This window comes from Microcebus murinus, chromosome 18, assembly GCF_040939455.1.
Source record: "Microcebus murinus isolate Inina chromosome 18, M.murinus_Inina_mat1.0, whole genome shotgun sequence".
NCBI lineage: Eukaryota > Metazoa > Chordata > Mammalia > Primates > Cheirogaleidae > Microcebus > Microcebus murinus.
Genome location: NC_134121.1, coordinates 48,479,944 through 48,500,781, shown reverse-complemented (window position 1 = coordinate 48,500,781; position 20,838 = coordinate 48,479,944). Strand labels below are relative to the sequence as shown.

The window sequence follows — 20,838 nt, the reverse complement described above, 5'->3', positions numbered from 1 at the left end:
TCTTATCTAGCCTTTTATGCTGGCTCCTCTTTCATTTCTCAACTTATTCAGGGCTCAGGTTTCTAATCTTTCTCTTCTCCAGTCATTCTTCTTCCCATTTACACTAGGATGTTTCATAGACAAAACCTAATGTGACCAAATCAGAACTACTAAATTCTGTCCCCCACCACAAAACTTTCCCCAGGTCAATAAATGGCACTTCCATTGACTCTATGACCAAATCGTAGGAACTGTCTGTGATCTTTCTCTTTTCCTCAAATCATCATTCACCCATTTGCTCACCAAAACCAGGGATTCATTCCTGAATCTTCTCTCTTGCTCACACCCACATTCAGCCCATCACCAAGTCCTTTTACTCTCCTTCAAAATATAGTTTAAATATGACCACTTCACATGGTCTCTGCCATTACCACTCTAGTCTAAGCCACCACCTGTGCTCTGCTTCCATTCTTGATGCCCTACAATTTATTATCTAGACAACCAGCAGACAGATTTTTTAAAAGGTATATCAGATCTCATCACTTAATAAGGCTCCCTGGAGGGGCCTTTCCTACTTACTCTACCTAAAACAACTACTATTTCCATTTATCCCTTTACCTATTTTATTTTCCTTCATAGCACTTAACACTACCTACAATTTTAACATATGTTTAACTTTTTACTTATTTATTGCTTGTGTTCCTTACTAGAATATAAACTTTATGAGGGCAGGGATATTGTCTGTCTTGTTCATTGTTGAATTCCCAGGCCCTAGATCAGTGCTTGAAATACTCTTAAGTACTTAAGAAATGTTTGTGGAAATAATGAATGATTAAATGTGAGGGTTCCTTTTTTAAAACCTAAGAATTATTTCACTGTCAGAACTGAGAGAAAATAATTTTTAAAAATTCTTAGTTGAAGTGAAGGGGGTATATGGGAAGTTACTGCAGATCTCTATCCATGAGACACTGAAATTTGGACTTTGTAGATTAATGTGTATAGTATTTTTTCTGGTTTTTTTTGGCATAGCTGAAAAATTAAAGTCATCTCCTCTACCCAGATATACTTAAAATTTCTTTTGAGATTGCACATGACATTATGTGAAAACATGTATGAGGATAACATCTGCTAAGCATACATTTGATAAAAGTAGAGACTGTGTTCTTGGAGGTTTCTTTTATTCATCCTTCATCTTTAACAATCAAGCTACTCACCAATAATGATAGGTTATATAACTTTTTAGTTGTAAAGATACATTTATGGTGATTCATCCACATTCTTTAACTCAAATTACTTTGAGATTGGTAATACACATCTGTGAGGTGGTAGACAGGATTAGAAATATAGTTTCTGATCATGGAAAGCAGTAAAGCTAATTAGTTAATATATAGGAATAATAGTAAAAGCTCAGGAGTAGGGAAAAGGAGGGACTTAAATACACAGACTATTTCTGTGAAGTAGTACTTATTATAAGGGGGTTGTATCAAAATAGTGGGATGGGTATATGATGTAAAACAGAAAAAAGGTTGAAAAACACAGTTCCACACCTAGTGTGAATATGTCAAACAGGCATCCTCAAACTACGGCCTGCAGGCCACATGTGGGTGTTTTTGCCCGTTTGGTTTTTTACTTCAAAATAAGATATGTGCAGTGTGCATAGGAATTTGTTCATAGTTTTTTTAAAATTATAGTCGGCCCTCCAATGGTCTGAGGGACAGTGAACTGGCCCCCTGTTTAAAAAGTTTGAGGACCTCTGAAAAAGAATGGGAGATACTAATTCAGCTACAAAGAGATTCATGGAGAAGGTGTAGTTATTTATTTTTAGCCCATATATTTTTACAGGCTCATTCCACATTCTTGGTCCTTCTAGGCCATTAAGTGACCTGTGAGTGGGCAGGGAAGGTAATTAGAAAAAACCCACCTATCTCCCAGTTGTAGTAAATTTAATCTAAAGCCCTAGTATTGCCCACATTTGTTAGAGGAGGGTATATACAGAAGAAAGCCCACCTTCATGCTATAGAAAGTTGTTCAAGTAGAAGCAGATGGAGGAATGAGAAAATGTGACTCTAGACTGAACTGAATTTTGCATAGCATTAAATGATAAAAGTGAAACAAAAGTCAAAGTGTTAGGGACTTACTTTGTACTGTTGTCCTCAGGACAAAGTCTAGAAAAGTGGACTCTCTTTTCATGTTATTTTGAGGGACATTTTATCAAACCTCATCCAAGGCAATGGGAATGGGAATCTGAGAGTCACAGACAGAGAATGTTCTTTCTAGATTGTATCTCTTACTCTCAAAATGCAACAATTCTTTCAGAATTATTATTGCTAATGCTCTAAGATATGGCAGAGGTTTAGAAAGCATTGTTACTAAAGGAACTGTGACCTAGAACTTTTTCAGTTTATGTCCTTTCCAAGGGAAATAATTTATGGTTTAAAAGCAAACAAACACATACCTGTAAACTGGTCCTAACTGTTACAATTAGTTTGAGCCAAGAAGGAAATTTTCCAATCATTTTACTCAGAAATGATACAATTGTATCCCCATAATCCGGTTTGTGAAATTCTGCTTCATTTAATCCATCAATTAAAATGATGAAATCTTCATCTGGAATTTTTCTCTCTGAGATAGAAAGAAACAAATTACTTAATAATTACCAAGTGGATAATTTCTTACTGGGTCTCTGATCACATATCTGTTTGGGAAAAAAATTAGAAAAGACCTCTCATGTGTTTACTGAATGTTCAGGGTACATAATTAATATTATAAAGCCATGGAATAATTCATTGAGTATATTCGTTTTGCTTTTCATCAGATGTGAAAGCTTTTGTCACATATGACTATATATATCATCATTTTCAGAAATCCCCACATTAATGGTTGTGAGACAGCCTAAACATTGGAGTTAGGAAAATTTACACATGGAAATTCATTTTTCTTTTACATATGGAAAAGAAAATAGAATGTGTTCTGGTTTTTTTTTTTTTTTTATCTTATAGCATTAAAGAGAATAGTATCATATATTCTTATGGGGATTTCCAAAAAAAAGGTCTAATTTAAAGTCTAGAGCAGTATTTAGGACTACATGTGAATGTGTAGTGGGAAGGAAGGGATGGAGTACCAGAGAAAAGGAATCTCAGCCAAATAGATAGACCTGAACGAGGCAGGCTAGATCCCGAGATCCTAGCAGTTTCCTAGACCTGAGGTCCCCACCTCCCAGGCTGTAGACCAATACCAGTCCACAGCCTTATAACACCTGGGCCGCACAGCACCAGGTGAGCGGTGGGGTAGCAAGCAAAGATTCATCTGGCTGCTCCTCATTGCTCACATCACCGCATAAGTTCCGCCTCCTGTCAGATCAGTGGCAGCATTAGATTCTCATAGGAGTGTGAACCCTACTGTAAACTGTGCATGTGAGGGTCTAGGTTGTGCACTCCTTATGAGAATCTAAGGCCTGATCTGAGGTGAAGCTGAGGTGCTGATGCTCGTGCTGGGGAGCAGCTGGAAATTCAGATGAAGCTTTGCTTGCTAGCCTGCTGCTTACCTCCTGCTGTGTGGCCCAGGTTCCTAACAGGCAAGGAACCCCATGCCTAGAGGTGGGGACTGCAGTTCTAAAGGGAAGAAGGCAGAGGGAAGAGGATAGAAAGTTACTGGATACTTGAAGTGAGAAATAGGTTTTATCTGAGGAGGAAAAAGAAGATGGTGCTGGGGACAGACAAAAAGTCTGTGGACTTCTGTACAAGACTGGCTGTCCTTGCCTTTAAAAGTCAAGACCAATCAAAACTGTACATATTATTTTGGTTTCACAATTGAAAATATACAGATCTTTTGCAATGATTAATAAGCCTTTATATTTTCCCCCTAAACACAAGGTTTATGTAAAGGTTTATTTAATTTCAATATCCTGAATACTATAAGTCAGTTCTTGAATTATGAAGAGTTTTAACTATTACTTTCATTTGGCAGCTCTTTTTTTTTTTTTGAGACAGAGTCTCACTTTGTTGCCCAGGCTAGAGTGAGTGCCATGGCGTCAGCCTAGTTCACAGCAACCTCAACCTCCTGGGCTCAAGCAATCCTTCTGTCTCAGCCTCCCAAGTAGCTGGGACTACAGGCATGTGCCACCATGGCTGGCTAATTTTTTCTATATATATTAGTTGGCCAATTAATTTCTTTCTATTTATAGTAGAGACGGGGTCTCACTCTTGCTCAGGCTGGTTTCAAACTCCTGACCTCGAGCAATCTGCCCATCTTGGCCTCCCAGAGTGCTAGGATTACAGGCGTGAGCCACTGCGCCCGGCCCATTTGGCAACTCTTTAGGCAGAAAATGAACTATGGATTCCAGTTAAAACTGTTAACAATGATTATTAATGAAATGGCATTCTAGATGATACAGCACTAAGAAAATACAATATTGTTCTAGGGAGTCCAAAGTATTAAGAATAGCCAGGTACGGTGGTATGCACCTGCAACCCCAGATACGTGGGAAGCTGTGGTGGGACAATCCTTTGAGCCCAGAAGTTCAAGACCAGCCTAGGCAACATAGTGAGATCTTGTCTCTAAAAACAAAACCAAAACCAACCAACCAACCAACCAACCAACAAACCAACAAAAGTATTAAGGAAGAGTTAAGGAAGAGAGAAGAGCTGCTTGGAACTAATTAGCATTTACCCAAACAACTGGGGGCTGTTATGTTCTTGATTTTGAGGATTCTGGCTCTCTTGAGCTTAATTGTGCCTTTAATGTCCATAGAGGAACTTTGTAATTGCATTCTGCTTGGCTGAGCACCATCACCTAGTACCATCCAGTGGTGTTCTGGAGCTATCTTGTACTGATTCAGGAGAGTCCACTACGGTATTTTCAAAAGCTAGTTGTTAAACAGCTGATAGCTTGAAATTGGCTATGGTGGGAATATATACACAATAGAAACTGGCAAATGTTACACATCAGCCCTCCTCTCCCAGGTGGCTGTTAAAACATACTAACACACTGTTGCCCACTGTTCAATTACATCTCCGTTACCTTCACCCAGGTTCCTTCATAAAGAAGCCATAATCTTCAAGTGGAGAAAAAGGCTGATGATAATGCATCTGTCTATTCAGATTTTCTTTGGGCAACACATTTCAAACACATTCTCAAGCCATGGAATAATAAAGCCATAAGTACACATCAAGAATGTGTACTCAATTATGTTCTAAACATTTTATGAATGAATAATTCATTTGCTAATAAAATTAAATTTTCATTTGCATAAATTCCTAGTAGATTATTATATTAGATTATTATATAGATATTATTCATCCCATGAGTAAAGTAGGTAATATATCATTTTTTTAAAAGGGAATATTTGCCCCCTTAATCAAGATAATTATATTCTTATTAATCCTGGCTTTTCCTCCTTTGAAGGAATTATTTACAAGTCTCCTATTACTGTAGGTGATAAGAGGTGTCAACAAATATTTCATCATTTAGGAAGGATGGCATATCTACCTGAGGATATCACATTTTTTAGAATTCAGAATAATAAATGCAAAGAATCTTCTAATGCTACTAATATTGTAAAACAATGAGAACTACTCCTAACATAATTCCTTTTTCTTTGATGAGGTTTCTCAATTACAAATTCAAGAGGTGAGACTTTAATGATCTTTAAACTTTGCCTTTCAAATGCAACCAGCCTTATAAGAATGCCTCTGTATGTTCATTTTCAAACTTCTGTAGATTATTTAAATACTCTCAGTAGCTTTTAAAGAATTTTACAAGTGAAAATTAAAAAAAAAATTAGGGACTAACACAGGATTGCTATTTATATTTTTCCATGTAACAACATTTAAAATACAATTATCCGTTATCACCATCGTTTCATAGAAAAAAAGTATTTTTTTTTTTTTTGAGACAGAATCTTACTCTGTTGCCCAGGCTAGAATGCCATGGTGTTACCATAGCTCACAGCAACCTCAAACTCCTGGCCTCAAGTGATCCTCCTGCCTCAGCCTCCCAAGTAGCTGGGACTACAGGCATGTGCCACCATGCCTGGCAAATTTTTTATATACATATTTTTAGCTGTCCAGCTAATTTCTTTCTTTCTTTCTTTTTTTTTTTTAAGTAGAGATGGGGGTCTCACTCTTGCTCAGGCTGGTCTCAAACTCCTGAGCTCAAATGATCTGCCAGCCTAGGCCTCCAGGATTACAGGTGTGAGCCACCATGCCTGGCCAAAAGAAAATATTTTAACATTTAAAAAAGTAGGAGGTACATCACCTTTACATACATATATATGTAAAACTACATTATATCTACATACACACAAATTCTAGGCTGTTTCTATTTTCTTATTTTGATATAGACTAATTGAAAACTTTAAATGGACTAGTGCTTAGGAGCCATTACTCTAGCTGACAAGTCACTGGAAAGTCCTCTAACCTTTGCTTTTAATCCCTTGTAAATATACATTCACCAGGGACTCGCCACTGCTTCCATTTACATGTATCCTTAACAAATATTATACTTGAACTGTCTTCCTTAGCAGTTCCATTCTAATACTCTATTTAGGTGCCTCAGAGAAAATAAGAACTACAGAGACTGCAAGAGAAGAGATGGTAGCTACTATTAAAGTCAGAACTGAATCCCAGTGCCACCAGACTCTATTACTAGTGTATTGTATGGAAATGATTAAAAGTGAAAAGAAGACTCTTATCAGAATACATTTTTACTAAGAAAAGCTTTACATTACATTTGAATTATTTTCTTTTAATTGTGATAAAAAAATTAGTGTCTCCTTTCATTTCATATTGGTAGCTGAAGCAAAAACCCACTGAGAGACTTTAAAATTTATTCAGTTTGATTTATATGTACATACATGTGTGTGTGTTAACCATTAGACTTATGGAAGCTTTGTTGTCCAAGCTAGAGTGCAGTGGCGCCATCATAGCTCACTGCTGCCTCAAACTCCTGGGCTCAAGCGATACTCTCACCTCAGCCTCCTGAGTAGCTAGGACTATAGGCGCAGGATACCATACCTGGCTAATTTTTAAAAATTTTTTGTAGAGATGGGGTCTTGCTATGTTGCCTAGGCTGGTCTCGAACTCCTCCCTCAAGAGATCTTCCCAAAGTGCTGGAATTACAGGTGTGAGCCACTGTGCCCAGCCTTGACTCTCATTTTTTAAAGAAAAATGTAAAAATTAAAATCTAGCTTTTGACTCTAAAACATGTTTTTGACTCTGAAAGTGTTTTCCATTGGGCTTCCCTACAAAAAAAATTCCAGCTACCTTTAAAAAATTCTCTATTTAAAAATTATTGCAATAAAATTTATATACAGTGAATTGCAAAGATCTTAACTGTACACTTTGATGAGTTTTGACAAATATATGTACTCATGTAACCAATACTCTGATCAAAATATGGAACATTTCTATCAGAAAGTTCCTTTAGGTTCCCTTCCAGTCAATCCTCAACAGGCAACCACTGTTCTTATTTTTATCACCACAGACTAGCTTCTTTTGCTTCATATAATGTTTCTGAGACATATGTATGTTGTTGACTGTATTATTATTTTGTTCCTATTTATTACTAAGAAGTATTCCATCGAATGACTATACTACAATTTGTTTATCCATTCTGTTGCTGGACATTTGGGTTGTTTCCAATTTTTGACTGCTACGAATAAAGCTGCTAGAAATGTTCTTGTACAAGTCTTTTTCTAGACGTATGTTTTCATTTCTCTTTTATAAAAACAAGAATAGAATTGCTTGGTTATAACATAAATATATATTTAACTTTATAAGAAAGTGCCAAATAGTTTTCCAATATAGTTATTATAGTCCTACCAGCAATGTATGAGAGTTCAAGTTGTTTATCATCCTCACCAACACTTGATGTTCAATCTTTTAAAATTTAATCATTCTAATGGGTGTGAAGTGGTATCTCATTGTAATTTTAATTTGCATCTCCCTGACTACTAATGATGTTAAACACTTTTTCATGTGCTTCTAGGCTATTAGTATATCTTCTTTTGTGAAGTGTCTAAATCTTGTTAATTAAAAAATTGGATTGTTTGCATCCTATAGTTATTGTAGATATAAGTGCTTTGTGTTTCTTACACACACACACATACACACACGTGTGTGAGCACGCATGCAAAGTGAGTATCTATATTTTCTCACCTTTTGTGACCTGCTTTTTCTTAGTGGTGTTTTCTGTTGAGCAGACATTTTCAATTTTGATGAAGCCTAATTTATCACCTTTTTCTTATATAATTAGTGAGTTTTATGTCCTAAGAAATTTTAACCTACTCAAAGTTTGTAAAGATATTCTATGTTTTGTCTATTAGCTTCAGAGATAAAACTCTTCTATTTGGATCTGTGATCCATCTCAAATTAATTTTTGTGTATGGTGTGAGGTAAGGATTGAGATTCATTTTTGCCCCATACATTTATCCAGTTGTTCCAGTACCATTTGATGACAGAATTCTCTTTCCTAATTGTCTTGGCACCTTTGAGATGATCAACTGGCTGTATAATGGGTGGGTCTATTTCTGGATTCTCCATTCTCTTCCATTGATCTATTTTCTATCCTTGCATGAATATCATCACCCTGTTAGTGGAGTGTTAAAGCTGACTCAAACTGACTCACGAGAGCTGACTGCTAAATTTTTAAGCATCAAATCAGATCCCACCCCTGACCTGGTTGTTAAACATTTACTAGCACATCACTATCATGATTATTATAGTAATCTGTAATACTGTTAAGTCTTGAAACCAGATATTGCCAGTATTCCAACTTTCTTCTTTTTCAAGATTATTTAGGTTGTTTCTAGTCCTTTGAATTTCTAAAAGTTGTCAATTTTTACAGAAAAGTCCTGCTGGGATTTTGACTGGGATTATGTTGAATTTATAAACCAGTTTGAGGAAATACTGATATTTTCCAATCCACATTTATGGCATATCTCTTCCATTTACTAAATTCTTTTTTTATGAGACAGAGTCTGACTTAGTAGAGTGCCGTGGTGTCAGCCTAGCTCACAGTAACCTCAAACTCCTAGGCACAAGTGATCCTCCTGCCTCAGGCTCCTGAGCAGCTGAGACTACAAGCACATACCACAATGCCTGGCTAATTTTTATACTTTTAGTAGAGATGGGGTCTTGCTCTCGCTCTTGCTCAGGCTGGTCTTGAACTCCAGAGCTCAAGCAATGCTCCCACGTTGGCCTCCCAGAGTACTAGGATTATAGGCGTGAGCCACTGTGCCCAGCCCATTTACTAAATTCTTTAATTTCACTTTGCAATGTTTTCACTGTTCTTTCACTATGGAGCTCTTACACATCTTTTAAAAAATTTATTCTTAAGTAGTATGAATATGTTTTTTTGATGCTACTGAAAACAGGGGTTACTTGAATGGCTGAGGTTGGGGGTTGGAAGTTGGAATCATTTAGAGGCTTCTTCACTGACATGTTTAGTGTCATCTGGAATGACTTAAAGAAGACTGGGACAGTTCCTCAGACTGCCCAAGGACAGTCAGACTTTTTACATGGCAACACGTGCCTCCAAATGCAAGTGTTTCAGTGGACAAGATGGAAATTGCATAGCTATGTATGATCTAGCCTCAGATGTCACATAGCATCACTTTGTAGTTTTACTGGTTAAAGCAGGCATAAGTCCGCCCAGATATAAGAGGAGGAGACACACACCTCAACTCTCAATGGAAATAATGCCAAAGAATTTGCAGCCATTTTTAAACATAGGGTACATAAGGATAAAAGTGAATAATAAGGTTGAAAGTAGGTTACATGCTGGTCGTCAAGTATCTTGAGTATTTGATTAAAGAGCTAGAAGTTAATTCAGTAGGCAATAAGAAATCGTTGGATTCTCAACTGGGAAATTAAGTGACCAGAGAAATATGCTTTATGAAACTATCTGGAAGACTGGAGAGACTGGACGGAGCTACCCAACCAGGCATGCCGTGAATGGGTTAGAGGTGTGCTTAAAATTCAGCCCTCAGGACATCTGAGGCCTCTTGTAGCCTCAGGGCTAGTCTCTTTCAGCCATAGTCATACATTTTTATCCTAGTATGCTATACAAATTTTTATACTTTTCTAAGTGTGTTATGATGTGAAAGAAACATTAAACCAGAGAACCACATAAGACCAGGAAGGGGTTGTAAGATGTGATGTCATGGGCAGTTGAATAGCTCTTGGGATAATAATGGTAGAAATATATATGAGATGGATGTGAGAAACATCAGGAAGGATTAATAGGTTTTAGAGATTGACTGACTGTACGGGAAATATGCTTAGCAATACTTGTGGAGAAACTCCAAGGTTTAAACAGGTTTAGAGTATAGTCAAGGTAATAGGTAGCAGAGATAGAGACAGAGGTCATCAGAGTTGAGGAAAAGAGAAATTTTGATATCCAAAGAACCAGCATGAAAGCTGAAATAACTGCAGAGGATGGCCAGGAGAAATTATAATCACCTTTATCTTATATGTACTTCTAAAACCCTTGAGAAAGGTATATAAGTCTCTCAGGAATAAGCATGATTACTCAGGAATCTCATGCTCACTCAAACCCTTTTTGGATTCCAGCACTGACAAACACTGTTAAGGGTATGGGAGCAGAAAGACTCATGAAGGCATGCACCATCTTTAGGAAAATGGTTGCACTTAGGCCACAGCTGACACTAGAATTGCAGAGGAAAAAGGGAGGAAAGGCATGAATATGAGTAGGAGATGGTTTCCATTTAATTTTTTTCCACTTTTTAAAAATAACAGCTTTCCTGAGATATAATTTATGTACCATAAAATATCCTTATACCTTGGAAATATCTTTTAGAGTGTAGAATTAAGTGATTTCTAGTACATACACAGGGTTGTGCAACCCTGGATGCCATTCCACTGTATCTGAACTGATGTGATAATAGGTATTACGTAAAGACTGGGGAGATTCTAAGCATAGAAACTCCATAACACTGAGTTGGAGCCGTAACATTACTGACTTATTTGAACTCCGCAGAAAGGACTGAAAGCTTTTCTACCTTTAGTCCAAAAAAATGTATTATATTTAGAAATGAGAATGAGAATTTATATAAAGAAAGGAGGAAGTAGCAGTTAATGCAGGAATTTTGTTTTTTCCCCATAAGTAAAATCTTTTATCTGTTAACTGTATCCTACAGGACATCAGGTATGGAACATTCAATTTTGGCAATGTGATAAAAATAATCATTTCTATAGCATGACCAAGGTGACTTTGAGCTCTAAAGCCTCCATTTTCACTTCCTTTGAACCTTATCTGTACCTTTGTGGAGATTCTCCAGGGGCTCCAGGACTCCTCTCCGGAAGGAGGCCATGGGGTCTTGAACACAGGACCGCAGGCTCAGCATGCTCTGCAGGTGAGGCTCTCGAAGAAGTTGCTCCCGATAGGCTGTCAGCTGAGGTGAGCGGCAGAGCAGGGCAGCAACATTGTGGACAAATTCTGGTACCAAGCAGGTGTAGGCATTATCTGCTTGGCAATAGTGATAGGCAACCACCTACAAAAGAAAGGTGAGAATATAGACAGGAGCAATAGCTATGGTTATTAAATGATCATTCTGTAATACTGTCTTTTTTTTTTTTTTTGGGACAGGCTCTTGCTCTGTTACCTGGGCTAGAGTGCAGTGATATCATCATAGCTCACTGTAACCTCAAATTCCTGGGCTCAAGAGAAGCTCCTGCCTCAGTCTCTCAAGTAGTGGGGACCACAGGCATGCACCACCACATCCAGTTAAGTTTTCTTTTTTCTTTTTCTTTTTTTTTTTTTTTTTGGTAGAGATGGGGTCTTGCTCTTGCATAGGCTGATCTTGAACTTCTGGCCTCAAGCAATCCTCCTGCCTCAGCCTTCCAAAGTGCTAAGTTTACAGGCGTGAGCCACTGTGCCCCACCAATACTGTCTTGTATCTCTCCATTCCTCAACTTTTCAAGTAAATACAAAAGTTCCTAACTCAGAAACTGCCTGATTTATGAAAGATCAGAAATTTGATATATTGTTTCTATTGTACACATATGATATTATAACCCAGAATTAAAATTTGTAAGCAAAAATTGAGTTTTCCCTATAGATTATAAAAAATAGGAAACAAGTCTGAGAGTGAAGATTTACATTAACACTGATAAGATTTATTTGGCATGAAACAGTAAAGAGTCTAAACTTGTAACAAAACATTAGGAATAAAATAATCAGAGAAAAATCAAATTAGTCTCAACACACATATGCTTTCATCATGTTCTTGATTACAGTTGTGTTATAAACTAAGCCTTATAAAAATAAAATAATTCAGATTTAAAAATCAGAATTAAATGTTTTCTGAGCACCCAGAGATGGAATATCAGAATCAGAATTAGATAAAAGGAAGAAGGAAAGGGGTGAGATTTTGTTAGATGTAGGTCTTAAATTCAAAGAACTTAGAATATTTATGAGTCTTAAATACCATCTAGAGTCTGGGCTACCTGGCTAGAATTTGAAGTTTTAGGGTGTTGTTTTGTTTCTGCAGAGTGCTCACTCCATATATCTTCTCGTTTTCTTTGCCTCAAGGGCAAGTGCAGATGGTGATTTTAATCTAGACCACTCTTCTGGCTTATTACTACTCAGAAAAGTGATGGAATTGTGTAGAAAATATGAAAATGTCAGGAGACATTCAGCTTGAATGTATATAAAGCACTTGGCATGGTCCTCAGCACATAATAAGTACCCAGTAACATCAGCTGACAGTGTCATTACCATCATCATCATCTTTATCCTCCATATCCTCACCTATCTTCATTACGGTCCTCAAGGATCTGTATACTCTACCTTTTTTAGCTATTAGCTTTGTGCCTATAGGCATCTCAAATTTGTCCTAGGGGCATTTGTGGATATACAACTGGGATTCCAGCTCTTCAGTCATCTCTAGAGAACAGTCATCCACTAAAAAGTTCTGCTTAATCTATGCGTATGGTCATCCTAGCTCTTGTAACACATGCTGAAAATGTCAACTTTTTTTAAAAAAAACACCTAAAACCATTCTCATTAAACATAAAAAGAAAAATCAAACTACATAGGAAATATTGCTATATAAGTTGAAGACAGGAACTGCTTGTGAGTGAAGCAATGAAGTCTGAGTACTATATGGAAACCGAAAATCAGAGGTTGAATTTTTAAAGTCTCCACTCTTTTCTTTAGATAGATCAGTCATTGCTTTATCATCTATCTTAAATGTAATGTAAGGAATCCAAAGAGAAAACTAGTCAACAACTGATCTGTCCTCTCAATGAACAGTGAATGTCAGCAGCTACGCCTACATAGGTATAAATCTCCACTTGATAAAAAGCAAGTAACAAACCTTGGAATCAATATGAACTTTCATCATATTTCACTTCAATTGATTCCATATGTTGAGGCTAAGAAGAGCTAAACAAATCAACTATAACTTACCTTTTACTTAAAGAAATAGAGTAACATTTTAAAGACAAAAATTCTGAAATTTAGAAAAAGTTCTTTTACTGATTACATTAAAAATCATCTGTGCTCTTGGCTGAATAAAGTTTCTTCTAACAAAGGTCAATGCTGAAGTTGCACCTTCTGTGGCTGCCTTTCTTACTTTTAATTTAAAATTCTTCTTTGGCATTCCAAATATAAAGTCTTGATTACTTTGTAGAATTCAGGTAGAAAAACCATTCACTGTCTTCACAAGATTTGTACTGTGGCTCAAAATAGGTTATTTACTAGACATTTCAAAGTAGCTATTTAGTATGTATATGTACATACAATCTGTCACCAACATTTGGTACTTCCCCCAAATTTTCTATTAATATTACCTACAACAAGAAGTCTGGAAGTGTAGGTTTTTTTCCCCTTCACTCTCTTATTGTACCAAGGCTCAGTGATAGATACTAGATCATTCCCTTCATCATTGATGAAGTCATCATGCCCACCCATACATAGTCACTATTATTACAACTTCTTGGAAATGGTTCAGGATTAGTCTACTCCCAATAAATCAGCAAGTAAAATCTTTTTCTTTGGTGAATTCTTGTCTCTCACAATGACTTGTCTAAATTTTATTTTTAGTTATATCTTTCTTACATTATTAATTTTTTCATCTCAGGTCTTCCTTATGTTAAATTTCTGAACTTTTTGTTAAAACAATTTTATCCAAAGTATATCTGATATGATCAGAATTGCATTAATTCTTCAGAAGAAGAAAACAAGTAAATTTTAGGTTAGCCTTATGAGGGAAGGAGGAAAAGGGCAGGCCTGTATACTATATAGACAAAGAAAAAACTGGAGGTCAGTCTAGCCTTATATATAAAATCTTTTGATTTAACGTTGTATCCGAGAAATGACAAAACTAATCATAAATCTCATCAAAGGGATTAAGTGGCAGCAAATTTATCAAGCTTGTGTTAAAAGTCATGGGCCTTCACTTTCCACAGACCATTTTCTACTTCAATTCAAATGAATAATCTGTAACAGGATTAAGCCAGTCTTAGGTAAATAAAAGGTAGTTTTGAATATCTGAAATTCATGTGGACATAAAAATCTAATTTACATACTGACTGGTATTTACATCATTTAAACAAACTATAATGTTACAATTGCCCTTCCCTCAGGTTTGCCCTTATACTCTTATTCCTTGATTCCCTTTTATCACTTCTGAGAACATCTTATCCTCACATCATCTCAATGATTTCCTAATCAGCACAACCCTTCCAACTCTTAAGTTTGGTTTTTACTAAGCTTTTTAGTTTAATCAAATCCCATTTATTAGTTTTTGTTGTCATGATTGCCAGTGGGGTCTTTTTCATAAATTCTTTGCCTATGCCAAGAGTTTTCCCTACATTTTCCTGTAGAATGCTTATGGTTTCATGCCTTAGATCTAAGTCTTTTGTCCATCTTGAATTAATTTTTGTGAGTGGTAAGAAGTAGGGGTCCTGTTTCTTTATTCTGCATGTGGCTGTCCAATTTCCCAGCACCATTTATTGAATAGCGCTTCTTTTCCCCAGTGTACATTGCTGTCTGCTTGTCAAAGATCAGTTGGATGTAGGGAGATGGTTTTGTGTCTGGGTTCTCTGTTCGGTTCCATTGGTCTATGTCTCTATTTTTATACCAATAACATTCTGTTTGGGTTGCTATAGCCTTGTAGTATAGTTAAGTCTGGTAATGTGATACCTCCAGATTTGTTCATTTTGCTTAAGATTGCTTTGGCTATTTGAGCTCTCTTCTGGTTCTAAAATGTAGAATTATTTTTTCTAGATTTGTGAAGTATGACTTTGGTAACTTGATGGGGATGGTGCTGAAACTGTAAATCATTCTGGGTAGTATAGACATTTTAACAACATTGATTCTACCTATCCATGAGCATGATATACTTTTCCATTTATTTGTATCCTCTATGATTTCTTTCCTCAGAGTTTTGTAGTTCTCCTTGTAGAGATGTTTCCCCTCCTTGGTTAAGTATATTCCTAGGTATTTTATTTTTTTTAATAGTCATTGTGAATAGTATTGAGACTTTGATTTGATTCTCAGCTTGATTATTAATATTAGTATATAGAAATGCTGATTTATGTACACTGATTTTGTTGGTTTTGTATCCTGAGACTCTGCTGAATTTATTAACAGTTATCAATTCCAGGAGACTCTTGGTGGAATCTTTGGGGTTTTTTAGATACAAGATCATATCATCAGTGAAGAGTGATAGTTTGATTTCTTCTTTCCCAATTTGGATACCCTTAATATTCTTCTCTTGCCTGACTGTGCTGGCTACGACTTCCAGTACTATGTTGAATAGGAGTGGTGGCAATGGGCATCCTTGTCTTGTGCCAGTTCTTAAGGGGAGTGCTTTCAACTTTTCCATGTTCAGTATGATACTGGCTGTGGGTCTGTCATACATGGCTTTTATAATTCTGAGATATGTTCCTTCTATACCTAGTTTGTTGAGGGTTTTTATCACAAGAGAGTGCTGGATTTTATTGAATGTTTTCTCTGAATATATTGAGAGGATCATATGGTCTTTGTTTTTGTTTTTGTTTATATGGTGAATCACATTTATTGATTTACATGTTGAACCATCCTTTCATCCCTATGATGAAGCCTGCTTGGTCCTAGTGGATTATTTTTTTGATGTGTTCTTGAATTTGATTTGCTAGTATTTTATTGAGGATTTTTACATCTACATTCATAAGAAATATTGGTCTATAGTTTTCATTTTTTGTGTGTCCTTAGCTGGCTTTGGTATTAAGGTGATACCGGCTTCATAGAATGAGTTGGGGAGGATTCCCTCCTTGGTGTTATGGAATAATTTCTGCAGTGTGGGTACCAGTTCTTCTTTGTAGATCTGGTAGAATTTGGCTGTGAATCCATCTGCACCTAACACCGGAGCTCCCAGAGTATTTTTTTGTTGAACGTCTTTTTATTATTACTTCAATCTCACTGCTCATTTTTGGTCTGTTCAGGAGTTCTATTTCTTCCTGACTGAGTTTTAGGAGATTGTGGGTTTCCAGGAATTTGTCCATTTCCTCTATATTTTTTAGTTTGTGTGTGTAGAGATTTTCACAGTGTTCACAGATGATGTTTCTACTTTCTATCAGTTGTGGTATCCCCTTTTGCATTTCTCGTTGAGTTTATTTGGGTCCTTTCTCTCCTATTCCTGGTTAATCTAGCAAGAGGTCTACCAATCTTATTTATCTCCTCAAAGAACCAACTTTTTGTTTCACTGTTTCACTTATTTTTTAATTTTCCACTTCATTTAGTTCTGCTCTGACCTTTGTTATTATTTGTTTTCTTCTGCTGGCTTTGGGTTTGTTTTGCTAATCCTTTTTTAGTTCCTTGAGATGTGATATTAGGTTGTTAATTTGTGATCTTCCTGACTTTTGGACATGGGCACTTAAGCCTATGAATTTTCCATTAGGAATGCTTTTGCTAAATCCCATAGATTTTGATAGCTTGTGTCCCCTTTCTCATTCAAGGAATCTTTTGATTTCCATCTTAATTTCATTATTGATCCAATAATTGTTCAGCAGCAGGTTATTTAATTTCCATGACTTTGCATATAATTGAGTGTTATTCTTACAATTGATTTCTAATTTTAATCCATTATGGTCTGAGAAGACACATAGTATGATTTTGATTTTTTAAAATTTGTTGAGATATGTTTTGTGGTCTAAGATTGATCAGTCTTGGAGAATGTCCAATGTGCTAATCATAAGAATGTATATTGAGTAGTTTTTGGGTAGAACATTTTATAAATATGTTAGGTCCATTTGTTCTAGGGTCTCATTTAAGTCCATTGTTTATTTATTTTTTACTTTGATGATATGTCTAGTTCTGATAGTGGGATGTTGAAGTCCCCAGCAATTACACTGTTACTATTTATTTCATTGCTTAGTTCTAGTAGAATTTATTTTATGTTCCTGGGAACTCTTGTGTTAAGTGCATGTAATATTTATGATCATTATATGTTTTCTTGTTGAATTGCTCCTTTAACCATTATATAATGACCATCTTTGTCTTTGTTGATTTAAAGTCAGTTTGTCTGATATGAGAATGGCTACACTTGCTCTCTTTTGGTTTCCATTTCTGTGAAATATTGTTTTCCATCCTTTCACTTTGAGCCTTTTTTCATCCTTGTGGTTTAAATGTGTCTCTTGATACTTGGGTTGTGTTTTTTTACCCATTCAACCAGCCCATGTCTTTTGAGTGGCATGTTAAAGCCAGTCATGTTAAGAGAGATAATCGATTGATATGTGTGATGCTGTTCTGTTCATCATACTGGGTAATACCTTATTGCTTTGTTTTTATTCTTGTGCTATTGTTTTATAGGAGTTGTGAGCTTTGGCTGTTTTGGGTGATTTTGCCCTGGTGGGTATCTACTGTGCTGATTTGTGTATAATGCAGTTCTGAGTATGTCCTGCAATGCAGATCTGGTCATGACAAATTCCCTCATTGTTTGCTTGTCTGGAAAGGACTTAATTTCTCCATCAACTGTGATCCTTGCTTTTGCAAGACACAAAATTCTAGGCAGGTAGTTATTCTGTTAAGAAGACTGAAGATGGGGGCCCACTCCCTTTTGGCTTGTAAGGTTTCTGCTGAGAAGTCTGCTGTTTGCCTGATGGGTTTTCCCTTGTAGGTCAATTGTTGCTTACATCTAGCTGCTTATAGAATTTTCTCTCTCATTTTGACTTTGGCCAGCTTGATTACTATGTGTCATAGAGATGTCCTATTTGCTATGAATCTTCCTGGTATCCTATGATCATCTTGTATCTGGATGTCTGGATCTCTGGAGATACCAGGGAAGTTTTCCTCAATAATTACCCTGAATAGATTTTTCCATGCTTACCTATAATTTGTATGTTAGTTCACTTTGCATAGTCCCATATCTAAGTGATTACTCTGCCTTTTTTTGTTCTCTTCTCTGCCTCTTTAAATGATTGGGTTAGCTTGAGAGCCTTGTCTTCAAGCTCTGAGAGTCATTCTTCTCCTTGGTTTAATCTGTTGTTAAAACTTTCTGCTGTGTTTTGAAATTCCCTTAATGACTCTTTTGTTTCCTTAAGTTCAATTATATCCTTCCTTATGTTATCTACTTCTTTGGTGGCTTTTTCATTAATTTCCTGAAATCTTTTTTTGGCTTCTTTTTGTTGGTTTCAACTTTCTCTTCAACTCCATTCATCTTATTTGCCATCCATATTCTGAATTTCATTTCTGTCATTTCAACAATTTCCTTGTAGTTGGAGCTCACTGCTATAGCTCCCTTGAGGGTGTTGCTCTGTTTTAATTTTTCATCTTGCCAGGGTTCTTTTGCTGATTTCTTCTCATCTGAAACCACTTTTCTCAACTTAGGGCTCACAGGTTTGCAGGGCATCGGTTCCTTGCTGGGAGATCTGGAACAGTTGTAGGGGGTTCCCAGGCTGTGAGTATTCGCTCAAACTAGGTTGCAGTGTATTGGTGGCTCAAGGCTGGGGTGTCCCTGGTGGAATGTTGGACTTTGGAGCAGTTCCTCTGGCCCTGCGGTGGTGGTGGAGGCTTTGGGGTAGGGTTTTGGAGTCTAGGTGTAGCACTGGAGTCTTGGGAGTGATGTCTCAGGCCTGGCAGGACCTCTGGAGGCACAGAGGCAGAGCCTTGGGCTCTTCTGTGAGAGCCTCAGAGCCAGGACTGGGAAGGAGCCCAAAGCAGGGCTTTCTGAGCAGGGCTTTGCAGGCAGCAGGGCTGATCTGACCTGGAGGGCAGGGTCAGAGCTGAGCTGGTAGGAGGGCAGTTGGGGCCTGGAGGGTGGAGTTGGGCCAAGCAAGTGTCTTGCACTTCTGGAGCCTCAGGGACCACATGGATGCCAAGTCAGGTGGAAAGAGGTCAGTTCTAGTGGCTCAGGGACCATGGAGCTCTCCCTCTCTACCTAGGACCTGCTGAAGCAGTTGCCCAAAGCCTCTCAGGTTGGAGCCTGCTGCACCCCAGCCAATTCCTATGCTCAGATCCCATTGCACTGTAGGGGAAAAGTGTTTGGTTTCCAGTCACAGGGTATGGTTCAGGGGAGCCATTAGTTAGTCCCCTCCTCCATAGCCTGGTGTGGACCTGGCGCTATGTACCCGAGAGCTCAGGATGGCTTTAGCTGCTGCCCGACCCCACCACACCTATGTCTGGTGCAATGACTGCACAGACTCCAGGCGGGTTCCCAGTCTGACCAGGTAGAGGTCTGTGGCAGTTGGGGAGCCATCTCACAACTCACACAGTGCTAGCAGGGTGAGTGTGGTGCCCCAGTGCTCTATCCTCCGATTCTTCCCTATGTGTTCTCTGATCTTGTTATATATATTGCCCTGGCACCTTTTTTTCTCCCTACTCAGTGTGTCCCATGTTGCTTCTCTGTGATTTCACAATGTTGGCTCAGAGAAGAGTGATCCATATGTAGGCAGCTGCTTGCATTTTTCACTTCTTTCCTTCGAGGTGGCATGCTTGCAGGCTGCTTCTAGTCCACCATTTTTTTAAAGTTCCGAATTGCTGGATCTAAGCATTATTTGATTTTTCTATGTGCATATGTTACTTTGAGAAAAATAAATTTCAAACCCAAACGTATAAAGAATATTATGGACAGTATAGTATAGCAGGAAGAGTTTGATTTAGGAATGAAAATTTAAAACTATGGATTACTTATACTGTGACAATGGGTAAACCATATCACTACTTTGAATTTCAACTTCCTTGTCTATTCACTAGAGGACTTTATTTCCAAGGGTCTCTCCAGCTCTAAGGCTCTGATCCAATCATAATATTTTTCTAGGAAGAGCAAAGAGAAACTTTTCTCTGTGTGCTCATGGTATATACCTTTACATATTTCTGTTCACTCAGCCAAGGATCTCCCTACCTTTGTCTCCTTAATGTTAAAATGGAACTAGCATGTCCACAACTTGGGAATCCTATTGTACCTGTGAAGCTAGTCTTCGCATAGCCTCCTCCTGCCGCCTGCGCATTTCTGGTGTTCCTGGGCAGCTTCCACTGGTGATAGATGAGTGGGCTGATGGTGGCTGTGTGAGTGGCAGCTCTCTGTTGGCATCCACATCTGGATTAAAAAGAGAAGTTTGCATCAAATAATCATAAAACTCTGAATTAAAGGAAGATTAAATTCCATTTGTTTTATATCCAGCAATTCCACTCTTAGATATATATCCAAAAGAAATAAAAACACACGTCCACACAAAAACTCGTACATAAATGATCATAGAAGCATGATTCATCACAGCCAAAAAATGGAAACAACCCCAAATCCATCAGCTGATGAATGGATAAATGTGGTATGGATCCATATAAAGGATCCATTGTTTATACTCAACAATAAAAAGAAATGAGATACTGATACATGCTACAACATGTAATTGT

At 37.3% G+C, this 20,838-nt stretch overlaps 1 protein-coding gene across 12 annotated transcripts in view; it reads right to left on the bottom strand.

The window, feature by feature from the left end:
• TANC2 (tetratricopeptide repeat, ankyrin repeat and coiled-coil containing 2) overlaps positions 1-20,838 on the bottom strand; it is a 370,065-nt gene that overhangs the window by 69,621 nt on the left and 279,606 nt on the right. For all 12 annotated transcript variants that reach the window (XM_012747318.3, XM_012747321.3, XM_012747322.3 and 9 more), the window contains 3 exons: positions 20,388-20,521; positions 11,260-11,491; positions 2,435-2,601 (listed from right to left, as the gene is read on the bottom strand). In XM_012747318.3, the coding sequence (XP_012602772.2) occupies positions 2,435-2,601; positions 11,260-11,491; positions 20,388-20,521 (533 nt within the window). The remainder of the gene's footprint in view (positions 1-2,434; positions 2,602-11,259; positions 11,492-20,387; positions 20,522-20,838) is intronic.